This window comes from Salmo trutta, chromosome 10 (genome assembly GCF_901001165.1).
Source record: "Salmo trutta chromosome 10, fSalTru1.1, whole genome shotgun sequence".
In the NCBI taxonomy this organism is placed as follows: Eukaryota; Metazoa; Chordata; class Actinopteri; order Salmoniformes; family Salmonidae; genus Salmo; species Salmo trutta.
Genome location: NC_042966.1, coordinates 25,703,858 through 25,730,863, shown reverse-complemented (window position 1 = coordinate 25,730,863; position 27,006 = coordinate 25,703,858). Strand labels below are relative to the sequence as shown.

The 27,006-nt window shown below is 43.8% G+C and overlaps 1 protein-coding gene across 2 annotated transcripts; it reads left to right on the top strand.

The window, feature by feature from the left end:
- The first annotated feature begins 751 nt into the window (after nt 1–751).
- On the top strand, nt 752–26,474 carry fbxw10 (F-box and WD repeat domain containing 10). Of its 2 annotated transcripts, none has more exons than XM_029765062.1 (15): nt 752–1,239; nt 2,382–2,579; nt 3,722–3,967; nt 9,121–9,248; nt 10,741–10,854; nt 11,100–11,206; nt 11,422–11,625; nt 11,900–12,021; nt 12,615–12,769; nt 13,008–13,150; nt 13,272–13,430; nt 24,030–24,316; nt 24,789–24,989; nt 25,143–25,851; nt 26,006–26,474. In XM_029765062.1, exons 1-15 carry the CDS (start codon nt 858–860, stop codon nt 26,232–26,234), a joined length of 3,384 nt encoding a protein of 1,127 aa, XP_029620922.1. In that variant the 5' UTR covers nt 752–857; the 3' UTR covers nt 26,235–26,474. The 2 variants fall into 2 exon arrangements, with proteins under 2 accessions (XP_029620922.1, XP_029620921.1); XM_029765061.1 differs by having other exon boundaries at nt 752–1,245.
- Nucleotides 26,475–27,006: the final 532 nt, after the last annotated feature.

Genomic DNA, 27,006 nt, shown 5'->3' with positions numbered 1-27,006 from the left:
TGCATTGAATTCTACATCGGGCAGAAATTGCATTTTGAATATGGAAAGTTTCCTCTCATGACCCCTACAAGCCAGAATGTTGAATAAAATTACATTTTAATGAACTTTACCGGTTGTCCATGCGGTTGGTCAATTTGGCGGTAGGAATATGAGAGAATATATCCACAGGAAAGTATAATTATGTTGTTATCATATTATTTCCGTCACCTGAAGCATGAGCACAAGATACAAATAATAGTACATGCACAAGACACATGCATACTTGGCGAGCTTCTGCAGTTTACATGGTTCTGATCATGCCTTAATGATCGAAATTTGAAAGCACTACCAGGGCTTTGAAAGGTTGATGTGATTATACTTTCCTATATCGTCTCACATTCCTACCGCCAAAACAACCAACCGCACAGACAACCGCTAGTGTACGTTAAAATATAAATTTATTCAACATTCTGGCTTGTAAAGGTTTTGAGAGGAAACTTTCCTGATTCAAACGCTCATTTCTGCCCGATGTAGAATTCAATACAATTCAACCTCGGGTTTCCAGGCAACCAAAAAAAAAGTTGACCAGCAACCCTTGGGCTAGTCGCATGGCAACAACCAAGCAACAGCGATAAGAAGTTCCAACCAGGTTGCAGTGCAGCCAGTCGGAAACGTACCTTTTTTTTTTAAAAGATTTGGAATTAAACTACGCTTAATAAACCAACGCAATGAAACGCTTTGGATCAAAAGAACAGTGTGGATATAGAGTCGACACAGTGGACAGGCTTTGTTGCAAGAAGGAAGATGCAGATTTCAACATCTGTGGAAATTGCCAATCTTGCATCTTCACTTCCAAGCTCCACGATTCGACCCAGTGGATGTCGCGCGCAGGGGACTCGTCCAAAAGGAGATTCCTTACTGGCATTCTCGTGCGGTGCCAAAGTGTCGAGATTCTCGAAACCATCCAAAGAGTACTGCAAGTGACATTTGGGAAAGATTTCACCTATACCAGGTCACGACAGAAGTCAAGTGTTTCAGAAGATATGACCACTTGGAGCCAGGACCGAGCGCTTGACACCAAACTTCTTGGGATGGAGATGGTTGACACTTGGGACTGGTTCAGTCGCAGCCACCACTGGACAAAATCCAACTATCTTTTAGGAATTCTTTCCCTCTGCGATACAGGGCTTCTTCACATGCTTGGAAACTTGACAAGTGTGCTTATAGTTAGAGCTAAACGGGCCTTCCTCCAACTTAACGGTACAGGTACTTTAGTAAAGATTCACCCATTTTTTATGTGTTTGTGCATCTCTGAGCGATGTTCTATCAATTCCCTGGGTCATTTCATGTTTTCATGTGTATGTGAATTCCCTGGGTCATTTCATGTTTTCATGTGTATGTGAGCGATTGTCGTTCAAGTATGCAGAAATTCGGCTGGTATGACGTAGTATTGCGATAAAACCACTCTCACTACACTGGAAGTTAATAGGAATACGACTTATCGCAAAAACCTATTTCATACATGTCAGATTTCAATACTGGCAGATGTCACAATGCGGGAGTTCGACTTCTCTCGAATGAGCCATTTTTGTGATATTGCTACCTCGAGAAATGTGTAATTTAAGAGGGTCTAACGTTTCTCCAGGTTGTCTGCCTCTTCAGTCCAGGGTGCATTTCATGGTGCCATTGCGAATATCATACTCCTCTCTGACGCACATATCTGCAGGTTGAACATGGGGATATTGTAGACTCCTAAATTGATAGTGCAGTGCAATTTGTAGGCGATTTTTACAGCTACCTAGCAACTTCACATGCCGATATTGACTTTGGTATTATTGTGTATGTAGCTACGCTTGCTATGCAGGTCGCCAGCCCATAGAGAGAAAATTGCATTGTGGGTGTTGTAGTCGACTTGAGCTGCAACAGATTTCCACAACGATATTCACGTTGCTACCAACCTTGTCACATATTAGTGTTGTGCAACACTGTAAATTATAGGAATGAGTGGTTTTGGGTGGATTTTTACTTTATACTACTAACCCCTGTAATATAATATAAAAACTTTTATTTCTTGTCTTACTATTTTTCTTTTTATGATATATATATATATATTTAAACTCAGCATCGTTGGGAAGGGCCGTAAGCAAGCATTTCATGGTAAAGTCTATACCGTTGTATTCGGGGGATGTGACAAATAACATTTGATTTGAATTAGTTTTATGACAACTTACTGACGTCCTCCACTAAGTTAATTTTCATTTGAGCACCTTTGCAGCCTATATAATGACCACACATTAAATGATATTCCATGCAAAAGTGTGAAAGTTATCTTTATGAATTGTAGGCTAATTTGAAAAATTGGATGTATTTTTAACCCATAATAATCTAACCTCTATTTTCAGTGCTGGAGGATGAGGATCATGAGGATGACACCTCCTCTATCCCAGAATCCACCCACTCTTTCAACTCTCAGGAGGGTCATCCAGACCTGGACCTCCTCACCTGGGCCAGCTCCTTCTATGACGCTGTCAACATGCACCATGAAACTGACATCGACACAATCGATGGAGGCCAGGAGACATGCCATGATCCAGAGCTCTGTGAGTGTTGCTGTTAGAAATGTTTTTGTGTTTTGTTGCCATCAGGAATGAATGTCAGCAACGGTAGGCTTATCTATGGTCAACCTGTAAGGGCAGTGGGGCAGGGTTGGATTGGCCATTTGGCAATTCTGGCATATGCCAGATGGGCTGGACAATTTTTTAGTTGGGTGGGCTGGTTGAAATGTACACACATTTTGTTTTATATATACAGTGCATTCTGGAAAGTATTCAGACCCCTTCCCTTTTTCCACATTTTGTTAAATTACAGCCTGATTCTAAAATGTATTACTTAATTTTTAATCCCTCATTAATCTACACACAATACCCCATAATGACAAAGTGAAAAAAAGGTTTTTAGAAAGTTTTGCAAATGTATTAAAAAAACAAAACAGATATACCTTATTTACATAAGTATTCAGACCCTTTTCCTATGAGACTCGAAATTGAGCTCAGGTGCATCCTGTTTCCATTGATCATCCTCCAACTTGATTGGAGTACACCTGTGGTAAATTCAATTGATTGAATTTACCCAGTGATACCAATGGGAAATGTTGTGATGTTAGTGAATCACATGCAGTCATGTGATTCACTAAAATGAAATGATGACAAATACATTAGTCCGTAGGTCACTCCCATAGAATTCACTCCCACTAAGGCCTACTTTGAATCATTGATATCCCAGACTTACTGTATATGCTCAGTGTGCAATAGCTTGGGGATGACGTTAGGAGCCCTGTAATAGTAATTAATACTTAGGGTAGGTGTAGAACATATAATGGTTAATAAGCAGACAGACAGAGACCAGGAAGAAGCACAGAGTGACAGCAGAAAAGATGCTGAGACTGGGAGGCAAACAAAATGGTGAGCTGATGTGGGCTGGTGTGGATAAAATGCCAGGGCCGAATTCTTGTCCCAGTCTGCTCCTGCAGTGGGGGTACCTGTGTTACTGAATGGTTATGATAAAAATGTCATGTTTGATTAATTGGACAAATATAAGCACCCAATAAATTATTATTATTGTAATCGAAGTAGACTACAATGATCGTTGACATTTTGGTTGGTCAAATGTTTATGCACTCTTCAAAGTTCCCCATATCCAGTCCACTATGAATTTCTACCTCACTGTGTTTCTTTATTTTCAGCCAAGAGCTGCCAACTCCATGTAGCTCCATGGGCGGTGGTGGGTGCCAGCCCTACCTCTGAAGGCCTGCAGGGCTTTGGCAGTGTGTGTAAGGGGGTGGTGAAGGAGGATAGTGACACAGACTCCACCTGTTCAGACGACCCTGCTCTGATGGTGGTCCCTCGGTCCTCCACCTCTCTGTCTGGGGTCTGCCGATACAGAGACTTCATCCGGGGTCTCCCTGTTCATCTTGCCAAGCGGATTTTAGGTGAGCCACCATGCACCCCCCCACCCTCTACCCCCCCAAAACATGTCTAAGCTATCATTCAAAGGACTCTGTGGTGTTACATGAGAATATCTATCCTCAGATGTGTAGTGGAGGGTAAATGCAACTAAACATAGTTTTGCTGAAAAAATACATTGAAAGTATAGGGAGCATAACTTTTTTCACCGTGACCGGTGATCAGTTAATTCACCTATTTTTTTTACTACTACATCACTGCATATCCCCCTCTCAAGTATTCTACATGAAGAATACTGCTATCAGCAGCTATTATCAAATCAAATTGTATTTGTCACATGTGACTGTGCATAGATAATAAACAGCTAGTAGCAGCAGTGTAAAAACAAAGGGGGGGGTTCAAATAGTCCGGGTGGCCATTTTATTAATTGTTCAGCAGTCTTATGGCTTGGGGGTAGAAGCTGTTAAGGAGCCTTTTGGACCTAGACTTGGCGCTCTGGTACCGCTTGCCGTGCGGGAGCAGAGAGAACAGTCTATGACTTGGGTGACTGGAGTCTTTGGCAATTTTCTTCTGACACCGCCTAGTATATAGGTCCTGGATGGCAGGAAGCTTGTCCCCAGTGATGTACTGGGTCATACGCATTACCCTCTGTAGCACCTTACGGTCGGATGCCAAGCAGTTACCATATCAGGTGGGGATGTAACCGCTCAGGATGCTCTCGATGGTGCAGCTGTAGAACTTTTTGAGGATCTGGAGACCCATGCCAAATCTTTTCAGTCTCCTGAGGGGGAAAGGTATCGTCATGCCCTCTTCACGACTGTCTTGGTGTGTTTGGACCATGATAGTTTGTTGGTGATGTGGACTCCAAGGAACTTGAAACTCTCAACCCGCTCCACTACAGCCCCGTCGATGTGAATGGGTATGTGTTCAGCCCTCCTTTTCCTGTGTAGCACAATCAGATCCTTTGTCTTGCTCACATTGAGGGCAAGGTTGTTGTCCTGACACCACACTGCCAGGTCTCTGACCTCCTCCCTATAGATTGTCTCATCGTTGTCGGTGATCAGGCTTACCATTGTTGTGTCATCAGAAAACTTAATGATGGTGTATAGTGATGAACTTTGTGGGCACTATGGTGTTGAACGCTGAGTTGTAGTCAATGAACAGCATTCTCACATAGGTGTTACTTTTGTCCAGGTGGGAAAGGGCAGTGTGGAGTGCGATTGAGATTGCGTCATCTGTTGGGGCGGCATGCATATTGGAGTGGGTCTAGGGTTTCTAGGATGATGGTGTTGATGTGAGCCATGACCAGCCTTTCAAAGCTGAGATGAGTGCTATGGGGCGGTAGTCATTTAGGCTGGTTACCTTAGCTTTCTTGGGCAAAGGGAATATGGTGGTCTGCTTGAAACATGTAGGTATTACAGACTCGGTCAGGGAGAGGTTGAAAATGTCAGTGAAGACATTTGCCAGTTGGTCCGCACATGCTCTGAGTACACGTCCTGGTAATCCGTCTGGCCCCGCGGCCTTGTGAATGTTGACCTGTTTAAAGGTCTTGCTCACATTGGCTACGGAGAGCATGATCACACAGTCGTCCGGAACAGCTTCATGCATGCTTCAGTGTTGCTTGCCTCGAAGCGAGCATAAAAGGCATTTAGCGCATCTGGTAGGTTCGTGTCACTGGACAGCTCGCGGCTGTGTTTCCCTTTGTAGTCCGTAATAGTTTGTAAGCCTTGCCTAGTTAAATAAAGGTTAAATAAATAATAAAATAAAAAAACATCCAACAAGCGTCAGAGCCTGTGTAGTAGGATTCAGTCTTTATATTGACGCTTAGGATTCAATCTCAATATTGACGCTTTGCCTGTTTGATGGTTTGTCTGAGGGCATAGCGGGATTTCTTATAAGAGTCCGGATTAGTGTCCTGCTCCTTGAAAGTGGTAGCTCTAGCCTTTAGCTCGGTGCGGATGTTGCCTGTAATCCATGGCTTCTGGTTGGAATATGTACGTACAGTCACTGTGGGGGGGACGTTGTCGATGCACTTATTGATGAAGCCGGTGACTGAGGTGGTATACTCCCCAATGCCATTGGATGAATCCCAGAACATTTTCCAGTCTGTGCTAGCAAAACAGTCCTGTAGTGTAGCATCCACGTCATTGGACCACTTCCATATTGAGCGAGTCATCGGTAATTCCTATTTTAGTTTTTGCTTGTAAGCAGGATTCAGGAAGATAGAATTATGGTCAGATTTGCCAAATGGAGGGTGAGGGAGAGCTTTTTTCTGTGTATGGAGTAGAGGTTGACTGATTAATCGGAATGGCCGATTAATTAGGGCCGATTTCAAGTTTTCATAACAATCGGTAATCGGTATTTTTGGCCACCGATTTGCAGATTATTATTATTTTTAATATATATATTTTTTACACCTTTATTTAACTAGGCAAGTCAGATTAAGAACACATTCTTATTTTCAATGACGGCCTAGGAACGGGGGTTAACTGCCTTGTTCAGGGGGATTCGTTTTTGCAACCTTCTGGTTACTAGTCCAACACTCTAACCACCTGCCGTGCATTGCACTCCACGAGGAGCCTTTATGGCAGGCTGACTACCTGTTACGCGAGGGCAGCAAGAAGCCAAGGTAAGTTGCTAGCTAGCATTAAACTTATCTTATAAAAAACGATCAATCTTAACATAATCACTAGTTAACTACACGTGGTTGATGATATTACTAGTTTATCTAACGTGTCCTGCGTTGCATATAATCGATGCGGTGCCTGTTAACTTCTCATCGAATCACAGCCTACTTCGACAAACAGGTGATGATTTAACAAGCGCATTTGCTAAAAAAGCACTGTCGTTGCACCAATGTACCTAACCATAAACATCAATGCCTTTCTTTAAAACCAATACACAAGTATATATTTTTAAACCAGCATATTTAGTTAATATTGCCTGCTAACATGAAATTGTGTCACTGCTCTTGCGTTCATTGCCTGGCTCGTTGCGAACTAATTTGCCAGAATTTTACGTAATTATGACATAACATTGAAGGTTGTGCAATGTAACAGGAATATTTAGACTTAGGGATGCCACCCGTTAGATAAAATACGGACCGGTTCCGTATTTCACTGAAAGAAAAAACTTTTGTTTTCGAGATTATACTTTCCGGATTCAACCATATTAATGACCAAAGGCTCGTATTTCTGTGTGTTTATTATATTATAATTAAGTCTATGATTTGATAGAGCAGTCTGACTGAGCGATGGTAGGCACCAGCAGGCTCGTAAGCATTAATTCAAACAGCACTTTCGTGCGTTTTGCCAGCAGCTCTTCACAATGCATTGCGCTGTTTATGACTTCAAGCCTGTCAACTCCCAAGATTAGGCTGGTGTAACCGATGTGAAATGGCTAGCTAGTTAGCGGGTGCGCGCTAATAGCATTTCAAACGTCACTTGCTCTGAGACTTGGAGTAGTTGTTCCCCTTGCTCTACATGGGTAACGCTGCTTCGAGGGTGGCTGTTGTCGATGTGGTCCTGGTTCGAGCCCAGGTAGGAGCGAGGAGAGGGGCGGAAGCTATACTGTTACACTGGCAATACTAAAGTGCCTATAAGAACATCCAATAGTCAAAGGTATATGAAATACAAATTGTATAGAGAGAAATAGTCCTATAAAAAATAACTACAACCTAAAACTTCTTACCTGGGAATATTGAAGACTCATGTTAAAAGGAACCACCAGCTCTCATATGTTCCCATGTTCTGAACAAGGCACTTAAACATTAGCTTTCTTACATGGCACATATTGCAGTTTTACTTTCTTCTCCAACACTTTGTTTTTGCATTATTTAAACCAAATTGAACATGTTTCATTATTTATTTGAGGCTAAATGTATTTTATTGATGTATTATATTAAGTTAAAATAAGTGTTCATTCAGTATTGTTGTAATTGTCATTATTACAAATAATTTTTTAAAAATCGTCCGATTAATCGGTATTGGCTTTTTTGGGTCCTCTGATAATCGGTATCGGCATTGAAAAATCATAATCGGTCGACCTCTACTATGGAGTAAAGGTGGTCTAGAGTTTTTTTTCCCTCTGGTTGCACATGTGACATGAGGTGAAACGGATTTAAGTTTGCCTGCATTAAAGTCCCCGACCACTAGGAGCGCCGCTTCTGGATGAGCATTTTCTTGTTTGCTTATGGCCTTATACAGCTCGTAGAGTACAGTCTTAGTGCCAGCGTCGGTTTGTGGTGGTAAATAGATGGCTCCGAAAAATATAGATGAAAACTCTCTTGGTAGATAGTGTGGTCTACAGCTTATCATGAGGTACTCTACCTCAGGCGAGCAATACCTTGAGACTACCTTAATATTACTCCATACCTTCCCTAGCTGCTAGTTTATATGGTCGATCATATTGCAGATTCAGTGTGTGCAGAAGTGAACCTGTGCATGTGCACTTCGCTGACCCCTTATGCCACCTGATATGCACAGTGTTTATCTGGCTCTGTTCAGGGACAGCGGTATATTCTGCACTGTCTCCTTTTGTCTAGATTGAAGTACCTGTTGACATTTCCTTGAATTAGCCCCATAGAGAAACATATCAGGGCTAAATAGCTATGCCATGGTGATGACTTTGTTTTGCAAGGCTACCCTTTTAAAGCTCTATGCCTCTCCTTAACTGCTTCATACCTTGAGCTATTCTCCCTGGATATTGATGAGATGGAAGAACAACAAACCTTTGCTTAGCAATCGGTACAACAATTCCCTTGGAGGTGTCGTTAAAATGTTGTTATGTAGCCTTCATTTACATTTGCATAATGATGGTCCAATTCTTATATTAAAAAAAAGAATAATTTTAAAATACCATAATAGTTTTCTATTTTTCAAACAAAAGACATTTACCTTTTCAACAACTGTTCAATATTTGAACCACTATCTCTGAATAATTTTCTCATTCTATGCTTTTAAACACGAAACGCCTTGTGACATCACCAAGGTTTCCGTGGTGCAGACGGAATAGAATTTCAATCCGAATTCTCTCATTCTGTTATGAATAATCTCCAGTAGTCGTCCTTCAATGGACCACATATCGATTAGATCTACAGTATGGACTGCTGTAACCTTTGAGGGATGGCTGCTTGTCGTCATACCCTCAAAGATTTCAGTGCAGAAGCTGTTTGTTTCAGGTCTTCTAGACAAGACCTCTCTGAACAGCTGCAGGGATGTCTCCCAACACTGGCGATACCTGACGGAAGACACTCAGGAGGACCTTAATGCCAAGAAGATGGTGGAGAAACAAGCTATGTTGATGCAGGTACTGTATTGTAACTATTAAAATGCCACACTCTAAATCCACCAATGACACAGATTTTTAACATTCGGGACAATAAAGATATTAATTATTGAAGAAAAATAAGCAGCAGGAGCTGGTCTTGAAGGGGAATAGTACTAAAAAAGCGAATGGAAAAAGAATAACTACAAATAAGTGCTAAGTGAGTCTTGCCCTTAAGGCAGAACTGATCGTTTTTTTCGCTAGATGGGACAGCTGCAAAGTCAAAATTGTCTATATTGTAAAAGAAAAGGTGTGCTTTTTGGTCTGCATTTAAGGTAAGGTTTAGTAAGGTTAGCAGTGTGATTAAGTTTATGGTTAGGTTTCCAAACAGATTTTAGAACTTTATGGCTATGCTAACTGGTGACCACTATGCAGTCATCTCAATAAATCCCAAATGGCACTCTATTCCCTACATAGTGCCACATTTTGTAACCACTTGATTTAGATTTAATGTGTGCATCGGTATGATCCCCAGAGCATCTTGAGCCATTTTAAAATCAATCAAACACTCAATATCTTTGATAAGTGGCATAAAAAAATCCAAGTCAAGGCACTCGTGTGGGTTTGCAAGTTAAAAAGCTTTTCATGAGTGGGCTAGTTCATTATTAAAATACACCAACGCGTTTCAGCTAACGCCTTCACCTTGATGAAACATGTTGCTGTATTTCAATAATGATCTAGCCCACACATTAAAGAGTGACTGAACATGCCGATTGGCACTTGTGTTTTTCTGTTTCTCATTAGGAAAACAAGATTTCAGTCTTGGAGGTGTGTTTCCTGACCGATTCTGCATTTGGTTAATAATGTTTGTCCCCATCACACACTAGATGCCATGCATAAGCCTATTTCACAAAACATCGAAGATAACTGAAGAAATATGTAATGAATTTTGACATTTTTGGCAAGGATGTTTTAGTTGTGTAATATTAAATCTAAGGTGTTTAGTGCAGTGTATATATATATATATATATATATATATATTATTTTTATTTTTTATGCGCAACGTGTTGTTTTGTGCTGGGCAGGTCTGTCTCACTGTCTATGATACTGCAGCTGTTCACCCCATTTTAGTGGGTAAATGGACATCATCAAATCAAAACCCAACCTACATTTACCCGTTGTGACACACGGATGTTCCAAATGCCGTTTCAGACGAGACTGACTTTGTGACCAAGATTATCCTATCTACACTTTGTAGTAAATTTTGACACTAGAATAACTGTTTCTGACTAATATCAATGCCACATAGGCCGATTTCAAAGGAATTGATTGCTCTTTAAAGGCTTTTTAGCTTGCAAACCCACACAAGTGCTTGGATTTAGATTTTTTTATGCCACTTAGCAAATATATTGATTGATTTTAAAAGTAGCTCAAGATAATCTAGAGATCACACAGATGACAGGTTGTCCATTATCATCATGGCATGCTAAGTACATGTTAATATAAAGCCGTGTGACTTTTTTCCCACTCTCAGAGCAACACTACAGGTGTCAGCTCTACATATGCCAAAGTCCGCAAGGTCCTAGTGCCCATCAGGGAGGATGAGAAGCACATGCACCACGGAGAAATCTTCTCCAAAATCAGACAGGTAAACACATCACTATCTACTGTATCTACCTTATTATCATATCAATCAACGTCACCACTTATCTCAGATGACAAAACTGCTCTAGGGGATGCTGCTTTCATCCTGTGTGTGTGCGTGTGCGTGTGCGTGTGTGTGTGTCTCTTGGGGCTTGTGAAAAGCGGAAGACGATTCTATTCTATATTCTGATGACTAGGATATGATCCCCTGACGTTTGTACTGGCTATCTGTGGTTGTCTGTCTTACAGGAGAGGGGCTTTGAGGCCATCTATGCTGGCGTTAGAACCCAAGCCATACAGATGGAAGAGCGGAATGTCTACTGTGGGGTGTACAACGTTCTGGTGCTGCTGGACAGGTCGGTAACGGTAACCACAGTGTCTTTGTAACATTATAACACCTGCTGCAAGCAAATAATACAGTAACAAGGCCTATATTTCAAAGTCTGGGAGTGCGTCCGGAATGACACCCTATTCCCTATATAGTGCACAACTTTTGACCAGAGCCGTATGAAAAAGTAGTGCATTGGGGCCATTTGAGACGTAACTGATGTATCTTTGTTGTGGTCAACAGGGAAGACTCCTCCAGGGTGGTGCACTACAGTGGAGGTCAGCTGGTGGCCGTGGGGTCCAAGGACCGCGTGGTGCGTCTGCTGGACGTGCTGACACTGAAGGAGGTGTCCCCGGTGATCCAGGGCCACGCTGGCTCCATCAGGGCCCTGCTGCTCTGTGAGGAGAGAGGACTGGTCATTAGCGCCAGCTACGACCTCAGCATCAGGTAGGAGGAGGGTAAAGGCATAGAAATAGAATTACTAGAATGGACATCTTTAGTCAATGAGACCATCATTGGTAGTTTGGATCAATTTTACTCAAGTCTATGGGTTTTTGAATTTGGTTTGAAAACACAGCAATGACTGTGATGAAGAATGACTGTTTTTAATGCTAAACTTGTGATTTACTGTCAATTGTAGTTGACCTTGCTAATTTAGGTGATCATGCTTATTGAGTCTTTATGAATGACTGGTTTGATATATACTGTACATTCACTATAGGTGTTGGAATCTGAAAACAGGCGTGTGCCTTATGCTCTTCCGTGGCCACTTGGGTACCATCAACTGCCTGGACCTGCATGGGAATTGTCTAGTCTCAGGGGCCAATGATTGCAAAGTCAAAGGTAAGTAAGTGCCACACGTAAACCTCACCGGCCACGTTGTGAGCGTTTACACATAAATTATTAAATAAAATGTCATCCACAACACTCAATATGTGTGAACGAGCATCTGCATAGACAGGCACTAAAATAGAAATTGTTCTATGTGAGACGCTCCACATGCTGCAAGTTCCCTCTTTATTGGATATCAGGAAGATACAAACCCACGTGGATGCTTGAAAGACAAACGAGGAATGATAACTAAAGATAACTAACTAAAAACTAGCTAGGTTTCCCTTTTTATCTGTGGATTAATCGTTGTAGTAGAAAAACACATGATTTTGTATGACTCCGGGTCGAAATTCTACAAAGAACCAGCTAAAAAGAACCAGCTAAAAATAATTTTACCTGACATATACGTATGTCAGGTAAAATGACAACCCAATGTTCATCTCCCATGACAAAAATAAATGTCTATGAATATTTGATGTGTGTTTCGACCCCTAATTAATATAGTTTGGTGGCTGGTGTAGTCAGCATGTCAGGCAGTTTCCTTGAAAATGTATCAACCTTGTTTTGTGTGTTAGTAACTTTGTGTGCTTTCACCTCCACGGCAGTGTGGAACCTGCAGACAGGGCGTTGCTATGAGAAGCTGAAGTTTAGGCACCACAACCCCATCCTGTGTGTGAAGATAGACAAGGCTCTAGTGATGAGCAGCTGTGACAAAGGGCTGGTCAAAATGTGGGGTATGGAGACCGCCTCACTCCTCAAGGTAAGATGGTCTGTACTCTGTCATGTCATGTCAATGTCTTCATTGACCTTTTACACAAAAGGAATCCATATCTATATTTTCAGGAGTCTTATCTAGTGGTCAGAAGAAAATATGTACAGTAAACTCAAACAAGGGTACATGGAATTGGGTCTCCCATTTCAGTAGGTTTCGATTTGAATGTTTTTTGAGTGAAATTGACACTGTCCTCCCTCACCAAAGTCCCTGAGTTGTCTTCCAGGTAATCGATGCCCACCACAGCTCTGTAAAGTGTCTGTTCTTCGACCAGTGGCACATCCTGTCAGGTGGTTCTGATGGACAGGTCATGGCCTGGAGCACCAACTGTGACATAAAGAAGAACCTGATGACCTATCGCCATCCAAAGTGAGCATAAAAAAATTTCATACAAAAAATAACAAGTACTTTCGTTTTGGTACTGTTTTTGACTGGTTTATCTTGAGGTTCGTTGAATGCTGTGAGTGTGTGTGTGTTTGTCATCCTCTAGGGAGGTCCTGGCGCTGATCTACCTCTTCCTGCGTGTCATTACCGGCTGTGGGGACGGGAAGATCCGCATCTTCAACTTCCTGACAGGGGACTGCCTGAGAGTCATCAAGGCTGGGGGTCAACACAGCCCTATCAAGTCCCTGCACACACACAGCAACAAGTAAGTATTGTACTGTCCCTGCACCCACACAACAACAAGTGAGTAATCATTCATTTAATTTTTACTTTGGCAACCATGATTTTACCCAGAAGCGTATGTCTTTAAGACATCCCCTCTCTTCTCTGCCCCTCCTGGTTCCCTTTCAATCAATCAACTTCGGTACAACATACTATGGGGAGTCACACTCTTGCGACTTCGGTTGAAGGATGTAAAATCACGCCTGACGGATTGCTTGGCCTGGCTATACCAATTAATAAGATGGCAAAAAATGCTCAAATCAGTTTGTGTGAAGGACTAGGGGATGGCTGGCATTGTTCCCCTACTAGTCCACGAACAGATACTCTTAACAATCATGTAGCATTCTTAAGGGGGCTTGGTGTTTCCGATAGTGACTTCCTCTCCCGAGTGCCCGTACCTCGTCTGTCTGAGTTGTGGGATGCGGAGATGGATTGGCTCTTTGGTCAGAGCAAATGTTTTGTCTGCCTGAGTGTGGTGTGTGCATTGGCTGCCCGCTCTCAACCTGACTCCAGTATGCTCTGTCGCCAGTTATGGGAGGCTACTCGAAGAGAGAGGGTGGCCAGTTTTGGTGGGTACCCCGCCACCGCCTGTGTCTGCCTCGGTCAAGCACTGCTTGCCCTTTCTTCCCAGACTTGTCAATGAAGGGTCCGGTCCCACCTCGGTGATCCAGTCCTACATAGACTTTTGAGACCAGGCTAGCTAACAAGCGCTGCATTGCGTGCTAGCCAGGTTAGCTAACTCATCGAGGAGAGCTAGCTTATACTAGCTATTCCTGCATCCGATGGAGTTGCTTGGGTAGCTCTGTTGTTTAGTATACGTAGCGTTAAGTCGTTTGGTTATTCTAAATGGACGGTGCTGCGGTCAAAGATGCTAGCTAGCCTAGCTTAGACTAAAGAACATCCTGGCTAACGTTGGTTACCATTTTTTTTCACTTCCAGTGAATGAAGCTTGCTAGTGTTCCCCCGGCATTAGGCAACCCAATTCCTATTTTCAAATTCAAGTTGGAAGGAGTGGAGAAAGCCGGGCTCCTCCAATTAGGAAGCAGCCCCCAAATCGCTGGCTCGGGTAACCCTGGAATGAGGGGCCTTAGCACAGGTCTGAGCAACCAGTGCGCCACTCTGCAAAAACATTACTGTGATGGCAGTGCCCCCACGTTTTGTTATGGTAAACGGGGTACTACATCAGCCATTTCCAGAGCCCTCTGTGCTAGAGGTCGACCGATTATGATTTTTCAACACCGATACCGATTATTGGAGGACCCCCCCAAAAAAAGGCGATACCGATTAATCGGCCGATTTAAACCATTTTTTATTTGTAATAATGACAGTTACAACAATACTGAATGAACACTTATTTTAACTTAATATAATACATCAATAAAATACATTTAGCCTCAAATAAATAATGAAACATGTTCAATTTGGTTTAAATAATGCAAAAACAAAGTGTTGGAGAAGAAAGTAAAACTGCAATATGTGCCATGTAAGAAAGCTAACGTTTAAGTGCCTTGCTCAGAACATGAGAACATATGAAAGCTGGTGGTTCCTTTTAACATGAGTCTTCAATATTCCCAGGTAAGAAGTTTTAGGTTGTAGTTATTATAGGAATTATAGGACTGTTTCTATCTATACGATTTGTATTTCATATACCTTTGACTATTGGATGTTCTTATAGGCACTTTAGTATTGCCAGTGTAACAGTATAGCTTCCGTCCCTCTCCTCGCTCCTACCTGGGCTCGAACCAGGAACACATCAACAACAGCCACCCTCGAAGCAGCGTTACCCATGCAGAGCAAGGGGAACAACTACTCCAAGTCTCGAGTGACGTTTGAAACACTATTAGCGTGCACCCCGCTAACTAGCTAGCCATTTCACATCGGTTACACCAGCCTAATCTTGGGAGTTGATAGGCTTGAAGTCATAAACAGCGCAATGCATTGCGAAGAGCTGCTGGCAAAACGTACGAAAGTGCTGTTTGAATGAATGCTTACGAGCTTGCTGGTGCCTACCACCGCTCAGTCAGACTGCTCTATCAAATCATAGACTTAATTATAATATAATAAACACACAGAAATATGAGCCTTAGGTCATTAATATGGTCGAATCTGTATTTCAGTGAAATACGGAACCGTTCTGTATTTTATCTAACGGGTGGCATCCCTAAGTCTAAATATTCCTGTTACATTGCACAAACGTCAATGTTATGTCATAATTACGTAAAATTCTGGCAAATTAGTTCGCAACAAGCCAGGCGGCCCAAACTGTTGCATATACCCTGACTCTGCGTGCAATGAACGCAAGAGAAGTGACACAATTTCATGTTAGCAGGCAATATTAACTAAATATGCAGGTTTAAAAATATATATACTTGTGTATTGATTTTAAAGAAAGGCATTGATGTTTATGGTTAGGTACATTGGTGCAACGACAGTGCTTTTTTCGGAAATTTCCCCGATTTAATCTGGTTACTACTCCTGCCCAGTAACGGGAATATGCATATAATTAGTAGATTTGGATAGAAAACACTCTACAGTTTCTAAAACTGTTTGAATGGTGTCTGTGAGTATAACAGAACTCATATGGCAGGCCAAAACCTGAGAAGATTCCATGCAGGAAGTGGAAATCTGATTTGTGGAATCACCTTCAACACTTTACCTATGAAACACCGTGAGTTAGGATTCATTTAGCACTTCCTAAGGCTTCCACTAGATGTCAACAGTCTTTACAAAGTGGTTTGCGTCTTCTCCGGTAAAAACTGACCGAACCAGAGGCCTGGAAAGTTGGTCATAGGGGGAGGGCCATTACTACTATGACACAGGCGCCCGTGGGTACCCTTTCGTTCCGAAACGTTTAGTAAGACAATGCAATCGTCCGCCTTGAATATTATTGAAGCTCTGATTGAAAAAGGCCCTAAAGATTTATGTTATACAACATTTGACATGTTTGAACGAACGTAAATAGATATTTTTTGCACATTCGTGACGACAAGTCCCGCGCGCTTCAGTACATTATGAGTAGCCTTCGGAACGCGCTAACAAGAAGGAGCTATTGGGACATAAATTATTATTAACTTTTTCGAACAAAACTACATTTGTTGTGGACCTAGGATTCTTGGAAGTGCCTTCTGATGAAGATAATCAAAGGTAAGGGAATATTTACAATAGTATATTTGATTTTAGATGGTTCCAAGATGGCGCTAACCTGTATCGCCTAGCCTATTTTTCTGAGCATAGCACCTCGTTTATTGCAAAGTGTGATTTCCCAGTAAAGTTATTTTTAAATCTGGCAATGCGGTTGCATTCACGAGATGTTAATCTATAATTCTTTGAATGACAATATTACATTTTAACAATGTTTTTGAATAGTAATTTTGTAAATTGTAGCGCTGATTCACCGGAAGCATTTGAGGGAAAATATTTTCTGAACGTCACGCGCCGATGTAAAATGCTGTTTTTATATATAAATATGAACTTTATCGAACAAAAAATGCATGTATTGTGTAACATGATGTCCTAGTAGTGTCATCTGATGAAGATTGTCAAAGGTTAGTGCTGCATTTAGCTGTGTTTTTGGGTATTTGTGATGCATGCTAGTTGCTTTGAAAATGGCAGTGTGATTATTTTGGGCTGGGTACTCTCCTAACATAATCTAATGTTTTGCTTTTGCTGTAAAGCCTTTTTGAAATCGGACAACGTGGTTCGATTATAAAGAGGTGTATCTATAAAATGGTGTAAAATAGTCACATGTTTGAGAAATTGAAGTTATAGCATTTATGAGGTATTTGTATTTCGCGCGACGCGATTCCACTGGCTGTTGACTAGGGTGGTTCCCAGACAGGTTAAATCATCACCCGTTTGTCGAAGTAGGCTGTGATTCGATGAGAAATTAACAGGCACCGCATCGATTATGTGCAACGCAGGACACGTTAGATAAACTAGTAATATCATCAACCATGTGTAGTTAACTAGTGATTATGTTAAGATTGATAGTTTTTATAAGATAAGTTTAATGCTAGCTAGCAACTTACCTTGGCTTCTTGCTGCCCTCACGTAACAGGTAGTCAGCCTGGCTCCTCTTGGAGTGCAATGTAAGGTAGGTGGTTAGAGCGTTGGACTAGTAACCAGAAGGTTGCAAAAACAAATCCCCGAATCCCCCCTGAACAAGGCACTTGACCTCCGTTCCTAGGCCGTCATTGAAAATAAGAATGTGTTCTTAATCTGACTTGCCTAGTTAAAGAAAGGTGAAAATTATTATTTTTTTTTTAAATCGGCCAATCGGTGGCCAAAAATACCGATTACCGATTGTTATGAAAACTTGAAATCGGCCCTAATTAATCGGCCATTCCGATTAATCGGTTGACCTCTACTCTGTGCCCATAAGGGCCCGGGCTTAATGCAGGCTATTCAGTCTCATGTATTGGAAGCTTGTCCATGTATAATGCCCCACTGGTACCCCAAATTCCATTCTGTTCATGGTGTTCAGGGGGCATATCAATCTTACCAGGATGGGAGAAATAAGTTGGGCAATTACCTTTCTGTCCACAAGGCGCACCCCTCTCCCATAGGTGGCTCATAATATGTAATATATTATAATAATATACAGTGCAATCGGAAAGTATTCAGACCCCTTCCTTTTTTCCAAATTTTGTTACGTTACAGCCTTATTCTAAAATGTATTCAATTATTTATTTTCCTCATCAATCTACACACAATAACCCATAAGGACAAGCGAAAACTGATTTGTAGACATTTTTTCAAATGTATGAAAATTTAAACACAGAAATACCTTATTTACATAAGTATTCAGACCCTTTGCTATGCGACTCAAAATTGAGCTCAGGTGCATCCTGTTTCCATTGATCATCCTTTAGATGTTTCTACAACTTGATTGAAGTCCACCTGTGGTAAATTTATTTGGAAAGGCACACACTTGTCTATATAGGGTCTCACAGTTGACAGTGCATGTCAGAGCAAAAACCAAGCCATGAGGTAGAAGGAATTGTCCGTAGAGCTCCGAAAAAGGATTGTGTCGAGGCACAGATCTGGGGAAGGGTACCAAAACATTTCTGCAGCATTGTAGGTCCCCAAGAACACAATGGCCTCCATCATTCTAAATGGAAGAAGTTTGGAACCACCAAGACTCTTCCTAGAGCTGGCTGCACGACCAAACTGAAAAATCAGGGGAGAAGGGCCTTGGTCAGGGAGGTGACCAAGAACCCGATGGTCACTCTGACAGAGCTCCAGAGTTCTTCTGTGGAGGAAGGACAATCATCTCTGCAGCACTCCACCAATCAGGCCTTTATGGTAGAGTTGCCAGACGGAAGCCAGTCCTCAGTAAACGGCACATGACAGCCCGCTTGGATTTTACCAAAAGGCACCTAAAGGACTCTCAGACCATGAGAAACAAGATTCTCTGGTCTGATGAACTATTTGGCTGAATGCCAAGCGTCACCTCTGGAGGAAACCTTGCACCATCCCTAAGGTGAAGCATGGTGGTGGCAGCATCATGCTGTGGGGATGTTTTTCAGCGGCAGGGACTGAGAGACTAGTCAGCATTGAGGAAACGATGAACGGAACAAAGTACAGCGAGATCCTTGATGAGAACCTGCTCCAGAGCTGCTCCAGAGCAGGATTTCAGACTGGGGCGAAGGTTCACCTTCCAACAGGACAACGACCCTAAGCACACAGCCAAGACAACGCAGGAGTGGTCTCTGAATGTCCTTGAGTGGCCCAGCCAGAACCCGGACTTGAACCCGATCAAACATTTCTGGAGAGACCTGAAAATAACTGTGCAGCGACGCTCCCCATCCAACCTGACAGAGTTTGAGAGGATTTGCAGAGAAAAATGGGAGAAACTCCCCAAATACAGGTGTGCCAAGCTTGTAGTGTCATACTCAAGGCTGTAATCGCTGCCAAAGGTGCTTCAACAAAGTACTGAGTAGTATCGGAATACTTATGTAAATATGATATTTCAGTTTATACATTTTTTATAAATTTGCAAAAAATTATAAAACCTGTTTTTGCTTTGTCATTATGGGGTATGGTGTGTAGATTGATGGGTAAAAAGCTATTTAATCCATTTCAGAGTAAGGCCTTAAAGTAATTAAATGTGGAAAAGTCAAGGGGTCTGAATACTTTCCGAATGCACTGTATGTCATTTAGCAGACGCTTTTATCCAAAGCGACTTACCGTCATGCGTGCTCCCGGGTCACATATGGGTGGCCCCGGGAACATTGCTGATTCCTGCCTGTAGCTCATTAGTCCCTATGAGGTGTCTAGTGATGCATGTTATGGGCCCTGTAGGCGATTGGTGGTTGGTAGCAGAGTCGAGGGAACAAGCAGGGTTGGACATGACCATGCTATTTTGCCACACACAGTCTCTGTGGTTCATATAAACCCCGAAATGAGTTGTCTTTCTCCAGCTCAATGCTTTTTATTCCTGGGAATTTTATTTTATTTCGAATCTCCCCTCTCTGTTACCAAAGAAGGGGGTCCATTTTTCAGAGCTGTCTGACCCATTACCAGGTAGGTTACAAGGTGCTTTTGTTGCCTGTACCTTTGACTGTGGTTGGGTATCCTCCATGATAAAGTATTTTTTATTTGTGCGGACCAGCGCTGGGTGCCAGCCGGCACTGCCAATAGGGGTACATCACTGACCAGCGTAGCCCTTGTACCCAGGGTGGACCGGGCTTTAGGCAAACCTTGGCACATAAACACCGTTTTTTTCAACCCCAAGTTTCAGTGTTCATGCATATCAAATGTTTTGTTTCTCGCACATGTGAGTTTGATGGAAAGTGTCCCTTCTCCACGTTCAGACACACGGTTGTCAAGAGTGGTGGAAATGGAAAAATAATCAATCTCTCCCAGTCCACAATGTGGCGTTCCGCCCCTTCAGATGGCACTTCACAGGAGGCTCGCTGTCTGCTCCGACCAATGGCGTGCATGCGCAGTGTCGTCCTGGATCATGCGAACAGTGACGTCATGGTACTGGCTACAATTTGTTGTGCGTCCCCCATGCTTCTGCAGGGCATCACGTCAACTGTTACCGAGGCCTCAACACCCGTTTTGAGGGAGGAAATATCCTCCTGTCTCTAGAAACAGGCAATCTGAGTGGTTCCTGTCGAAGATCCAGGTTGGCTGGTACAGCCAGTATTTCCTGGTTCGGAAAAGGGACTGGACTTTACGTCCCATTTTCGACCTACAGTACGTGCCCTCAAAAAGCACCTCAGAGTCCACAAACTCAGAATGCTCATGAGCCGCTGGCTATTACAGCCAATTGGCTGGTGGCAGCGGAGTCGAGGGGACAAGCAGTGTTATACACATCCATGCTACTTTCCTGTATTCAGTCTCTAGGCTTCATAAGAAACCTGAAAAAGAGCTGTCTCACTCCATCTCACATTCCGTTTCTGGGTCTCGAGCTAGACTAATATGCTTATTGCACTTTTCTATCCCCACGGAGGGTGTCCAGGTTCCAACTCTGCTTAGCCAAATTTCATCTGAGGCACACAGTGCGTTTTCGTCAGTGCCTACACCTACTGGGGATGATGGCTTCTGTGATGGAAGTCGTTCCCGTGGGGCTGTTGTTGATGGGGCCCTTCCAGAGCTGTGTGCTAGCCACTCACCTGGATGCATCTTGCAGCCTAAGCTGGTTGCTTCAGGTGTCCCTGTCATGCCTATGGGCCATGGCCCAGTGCTGGGACCCTCTGCTATTGTCAGGGGTCTCCCATGGGCTGTGTGTGGGGTAAGCTGTACGAAGGCAACTCTATTCGGGGTGCATGGACCCTGGTGCCGAGCGCACTGCATATCAATTACCTGGAAGTCCTAACAGTGTATCTGGCGCTTCTCCCTGCTTTTGTCGGGCCAGCTTGTGCTGGTCAGAACCGACAATATGTCAGTGGTGGCGTGCATCAACGATCCCGGAGAGACTCTGTCTCTCTCCTCTCTCCCTCCTAACTTTGGTTCACTCCCTATTGCTGGAGATCAGTGCATACATACTCTCCCTTTGGGCGATGCATGTCCTCGATTGTCTCTAGCTCAGGTCCAGATCTTTTATCCAGATGTCACCCTCTCTCAGGAGTGGAGGCTACACCCCTGGGTGGTTTTCGGCAGGGCCGACGTATATATTTACGAAACACACATTGTCGTCAGTTTTTCTCGATGAGGAAGCCGAGCGTTGGGGAGGGTGCTCCTGGAGGGCTTTGTGGTGGCTAATTTCTGCATTACCAAATGAGGAGAGTTACAAACACACCCGTCCGAGTTTACTACATCTTTAATAATTAAGATACTTTTGCAAAAACACTTTGACCTTCAATAATGCAATGGTTCATTCTCGAATGAACCATTGAAAAGGAAGGTCTCTACACAACAGTACAAAGAGCTTTTTATACCCAAGAATCCACCCCTTCAACGTACATGACGAACCACAAATCTTAGGAACAGTTCACAAAGGTTAAGTTTTGTATGAAAGATATCTATAAAACACAGCAGACAGCAACTGCTATATCAACAGTCATTGCATAGACCGGTGTCTGGTCTCCCTAGAACCGTCCCTCCCTGGTACGGTATAGTACAAAACCATTAGCTCATGTCCTCTGGAATGCTTTTTAGGCGTTCTTATCAAAATACACCATAAATCTCCTCTGTCAGTGCTATCTCATAGAGGCCCATCCTCAGTAAGACACACACACCCATACGTAGACAATGTTTCATTCTGTCCTCCTCCCTGTCTGATATTCTGAATAGCAACAGAGACATGTAAAAAACAAGTCTGACCTCTCCCCTCTCTGGGCCCCAAGTGACTGAGCCCCAGCTAAGGGAAACGTGCAACTGAAAGACACCAGAGTCCAAAGACACTTTCTAATGACAAGTATCTCACATAAGCATATTATACAAATAAAACATCTTAATTATCTATGTTACCCAAATAATTCTGATTCATCCGCCACAGCTTGTAGTTGAATTTTATGCTACTCGTATCCCAAGCAACCATGGTTCGCGGACATCGGCTGCCTATTGGGCAGGGTCCCGTGGCAACTCCCGCTGTGCAGGGATCAACTATTCCAGGCGCACAGGCAGGTTTGGCACCCTCGGCCAGAAATGTGGGGTCTGTGGGCTTGGCCCCTCAGATGTCCAATCTTGCGGCTAGAGGTTTACCTTCGAACATGATTACTACTATTTGTCCGCAAGGGCGCCTTTTTTCCACGGGAGGGCTGGATGTGTGCATGGTAGTCAGACAGAAAGCCAGCGGGTGCAGTATGAAAAGATGCGGGAGGAAGAAATCGGTCCTGCACAGACCTCTACTTTGGTCCCAAAATAAAGGAATTGTTCCTTTTCAGAGCAGCGTCATTCATTCTCCACTTTGAAAGTGTACATGGCGTCTATTTGAGCGTGTCATGTGGAAATGGATGGCGCCACAGTAGGGCTTGTGTCCTGGCGGGTTCTTAAAGAATGTGCGCCATCTCATGCAGGTTTTTAAACCTATTCCGCCAACTTGGGATTTGGGTTGGGATGCTCTGTGTGTGGCCTCCTTTTGAACCACTGGAGTCTGTGGATCTGAAGATCCTCTCCTGTAAAACCTTGCCCGAGGCTTTGGCCTCAGCTAAACGTGTTGGGGTCTATCACGCATCATTCGTACATCGTTTCTGTACTCAGTTCGCCCAAGACGACTCTTAAGGTGACGTTGCGTCTAAATGCGGCCTTTGCCCTGAACCTCATGGCTATGTCTTATAGATCCTTAGCTTTTGAGACATTTTCCTTTTCGCCTCCTCCTTTTGGTTCTGAAGAGCAACAGAGGTTACATGCCCTATGTCCTGTGCTAGCGTTATGCACGTACATTGAACGGACCAGGGATGTCCGGTTATGTGACCAGCTTTTTGTCTGTTTTGCTAATCCAGTTTGTGGCAGGGCACTCTTTATCCAGCTGGATTGTGGAGGCTCCCTTGCATTAAGCAGCAAGGGTTACCTAGCAGTGTACGTGCGCACTCCACCAGGGCCCTGCCAGCGTTTTGGCTGTTGTTTAAAGGGTTGACTATAGGATTTATAGGATTTATATATTTGTGCTGCGGCGAGTTGGGCATCACCACAGACTTTTGTGAGGTTTTATCGCTTGGATGTCACTGCTCCCAGTGTGCCACATCTTGTGGGGGCAGGTCTGAGTGGTCGGCCATGGGCTGTTTAATTTAGTACCTGTTGGAGTCGTTATGGGGCGTGATTCTATTTCTCCACAGTGTGTTGTACCGAAGTTGACTGACTGAAAGGGAACGTTATGACTATCACTACTGTTCCCTGGGGGAGGGAAATGACGTACAACATCTGTTTGGAAACACGCCACCCGTTCCTGGGCTCGGTGAAGAGCGGTATTAAATTCAAGGAATGAATCCGAGTCTCACGCTTATCACCTTTGGAAGGTGGGGCTTCCAGCGAGGCGCGGATTACATTGAGATCCTTCAACTGAAGTCACGGGAGTGCAACTCCCCATAGTATGTTGTACCTCTCATTTCCCTCCTTCAGGGAACAGTAGTTATAGTCATAACTTTGTTATTCTTCCTCTCTTTCTTTTCCACCCTCCGTCTCTCCCTCCCAGTATGGTGGTGAACACGGGGACCAGTGTTCTGATCTACCAGTTCACCAGGGTGCGCTGGGACTACTCCGTGCTGACCGAGAGGGAGTTCTTTAACGAGTTCAGGGGTACTCTTAAAAGCATGCTCAATAAAAACAAGTACCCCTACTCCTATGTGCGGGCTGAGCGCATGACACAGATGGGCTCGTCCAATCGTAAGATCTACGACCGTGAGGGCAAGAAGCCGGAGAGACCCGAGCTGTCCCACCACGCACGCTCTCTATCAGCCCCCAGCATGCGCCGAGCACAGGGTGAGTGTTTCTTTGGGTCTGGTGGCCGATTAGCCTACTGCTAGCCTTAAATTCAACCTGAATATCGCTCCATTATCGCTCGCTTTTATTAACCCCTTGTCTTTCCAGACACCTTCCTCTACCCTCATTATTTATCTCCTGTCTCTCATCTATGGCCAGACAAAACTCTGAATATTGCTCTGAAATAGTTTGTTATTTCTGTTTGCAGACACCTAGGTATTCATTCATTGTTACATGTACGTATGGCATAACAGCCATATAATAGTGGTCTACAGAACATAGAGCATGGGATAAAGCGCAAACAGACTGGACCACCAGGCTAGGCTAATATCATCCTGCTGTGACTATACTTTATCAAGGTCTCTGACATAGAAATATAATTTCCATGAGGATGCAGTCAAATTGCCATGATCTGAGACCCTTTTTCCTCGTTCTACTAATTATATTTCTGTGGTCTCTCTGCTCTCCGAAGCTGCGCAGCAGGAGTCTATGAGGCCGGCCATGTGGAGTGAGCTTCAGGGCCACCGTAGGAGCCGGGCCTACATTGACCTGCAGCCAGAGTTCATCACCAAGCCCCCCTCGGCGATCTCTCCTGGAAGACCAGTCAGCGGACACAGCCAGGACTCCCAAAGCAGGGCCAGTCACACGCCCAGGAGCCAAACCACTGGCTCAGGTGAGATAGGATGGAATGCAATAGAAGTTGAACATAATAGAATAATAATTGAGAGAGACAGAAACGAGACAGACTATAGTCCTTATGGCTGTATAACAAAGTGCATGTTTACTATTGTTCCTTGTAATCAACTGTATATGCCCCCTCTCACAGCCAGGGAGCTGTCTGTGACGACTAAGTGCGTGCTGACGCGCAGCGAGAAAGCAGTGAAAGACCGAGTGAAGAAGAGGGGCCCCCATCAGCCCATCACCCCTCAGCATGTCCTCCTCAAGGTCAACTCCACCCACCAGCTGCAGGGAAGCGACCAGGCCGGGGCCAACATGAAACTCAATGCCCGGGTACGAGACGCCTGGGGCTCCCCTCTACCTCCACCTGTCCAGGGGATGGATCCAGAGCCCCACGCCTCACCATTCCCACCTACAACCCCAAAACGGAGCCCCCAGAGTCAGTCACAGAAGGCCCCAGCAGGACCCAGCCACCAGGTCTTGCAACATGGCATGACCAAGACCTACGTCTCCCTTATGACCCCTACTCTGGATCTCAACCTGAGGCAATCCCTCGACAGCCGTGAAGTCTGTTCCAGCAGTCCCTCCCCAGCTGTGATGCGGCCTCACACCAGCCACGCAGCTTCCACCCAGCGCACGCTGCGCCCCGAGCCAGAGAAGAAGAGGCCCCAGACCGCCTGTGGTATAGCGGGTCCAGCGGTGCGTAAGGTGGGGGCATTCACTACCACTGCCCAGTCGAATGTCCAGGCCCCGCAGCGCATGTTCATGAAGGTGAGCAGCAAGCGGCCAGGACGCCATGTGGACTTTGAGATGCCCAATAAGACCATTAGCCAGTACAACCCTCTAGACCCATTCAGGTATGATATACATAGAATTACACATAGAACAAATACATTATAAGATCTCTATGATGGTATGCCTTTATGTTGCCAAGCTAATTTTGAAGTATTTCTTGATTTTTTTCTATCCATCTATTAATTAATTTGTTAGTTTATTTATTAATTCACTCAGGGAGCGTGGGGCCTTCAGGCTCCACACAGACACCCAGCTGGAGGAGTACTTCAGGGTCCAGAACCACCAACTGAATCAGCAGGGGGAGGGATGCTATAGGACCAGGGAGGACCAGGACAGACAGAGGAAGGGGGTCTGGAAGATGAAGGTCAAAGGTGTCCCTGCCTTAGACTTCCCCAAGCAGGACCAGGTGTATGCCCCCGAGCTGGGCCATGAAATCTACATCTGAGATTGTCTGGCTTTTGCATGTATGATTCTCCCCCCTGGTGGCTTGTCTCTTGGTTTGCTGATCCTGGACTTTCTATGCAAGAGTTATTTTTAAAGAGACTATGTGCACCACTACTTGTGTATTATGTAAATATATAGATGCATTTCTGTACTCCCACCAATCCATATATTATTTTTGTAATCTGATGAGGAGATAGCAGATTATTTTCTTTATCTGGTCTAATGAATGATTTTTACTTCACCTGTTTTGTGTCAGAAATTTGTATTTTTTCAAAGTGAGCTTATGTTATGTTCCAAACTCAACCTGAATATTGCCCCAGTGTCCAGTAGGGGTCAGTATAATACCATCTGAGTGTTGGTCAGTCAGCTCAGAGAGAGAGGTCATAGGGGTTTCCATCCCAATAATCTCTCCATCCTCCAGAAGTGGGCACTCACTCACTACTCCCCACTGAAGTCCACAAGCGATGGGAAAAGGTGAGGAGAGCACTTACATGAGCAAAGGAATTATACAATGAGCAAAGTGATGATGCTGTTTGTATGTGGCTGCAATGAAAGTGAACTGTGCGGGTGATCGGTGGTGTCGATTCTGTTGAAAAAATGTTGGCAACACTTTACTTGATACCCAGCGTCATAACACATTATGACATGGTCATAACCATGTCATATGTCATAACAGCTAACATAATATGTCATAACACGCAACCTACCACACAGGTAGCTGATGCTTAAAGTTAGTGAGGGAGATTTTATCTCCAACTTCAGCAATTTTTGCA

Excerpts from the sequence above, each read along its gene's own strand:
- fbxw10 (XM_029765061.1), top strand. The coding sequence starts at position 858 with ATGTCGCGCGCAGGGGACTCGTCCAAAAGGAGATTCCTTACTGGCATT. Across the intron at positions 2,580-3,721 it reads ATGCCATGATCCAGAGCTCT|CCAAGAGCTGCCAACTCCAT; the intron begins GTGAGTGTTGCT and ends CTTTATTTTCAG. Across the intron at positions 11,207-11,421 it reads GTTCTGGTGCTGCTGGACAG|GGAAGACTCCTCCAGGGTGG; the intron begins GTCGGTAACGGT and ends TGTGGTCAACAG.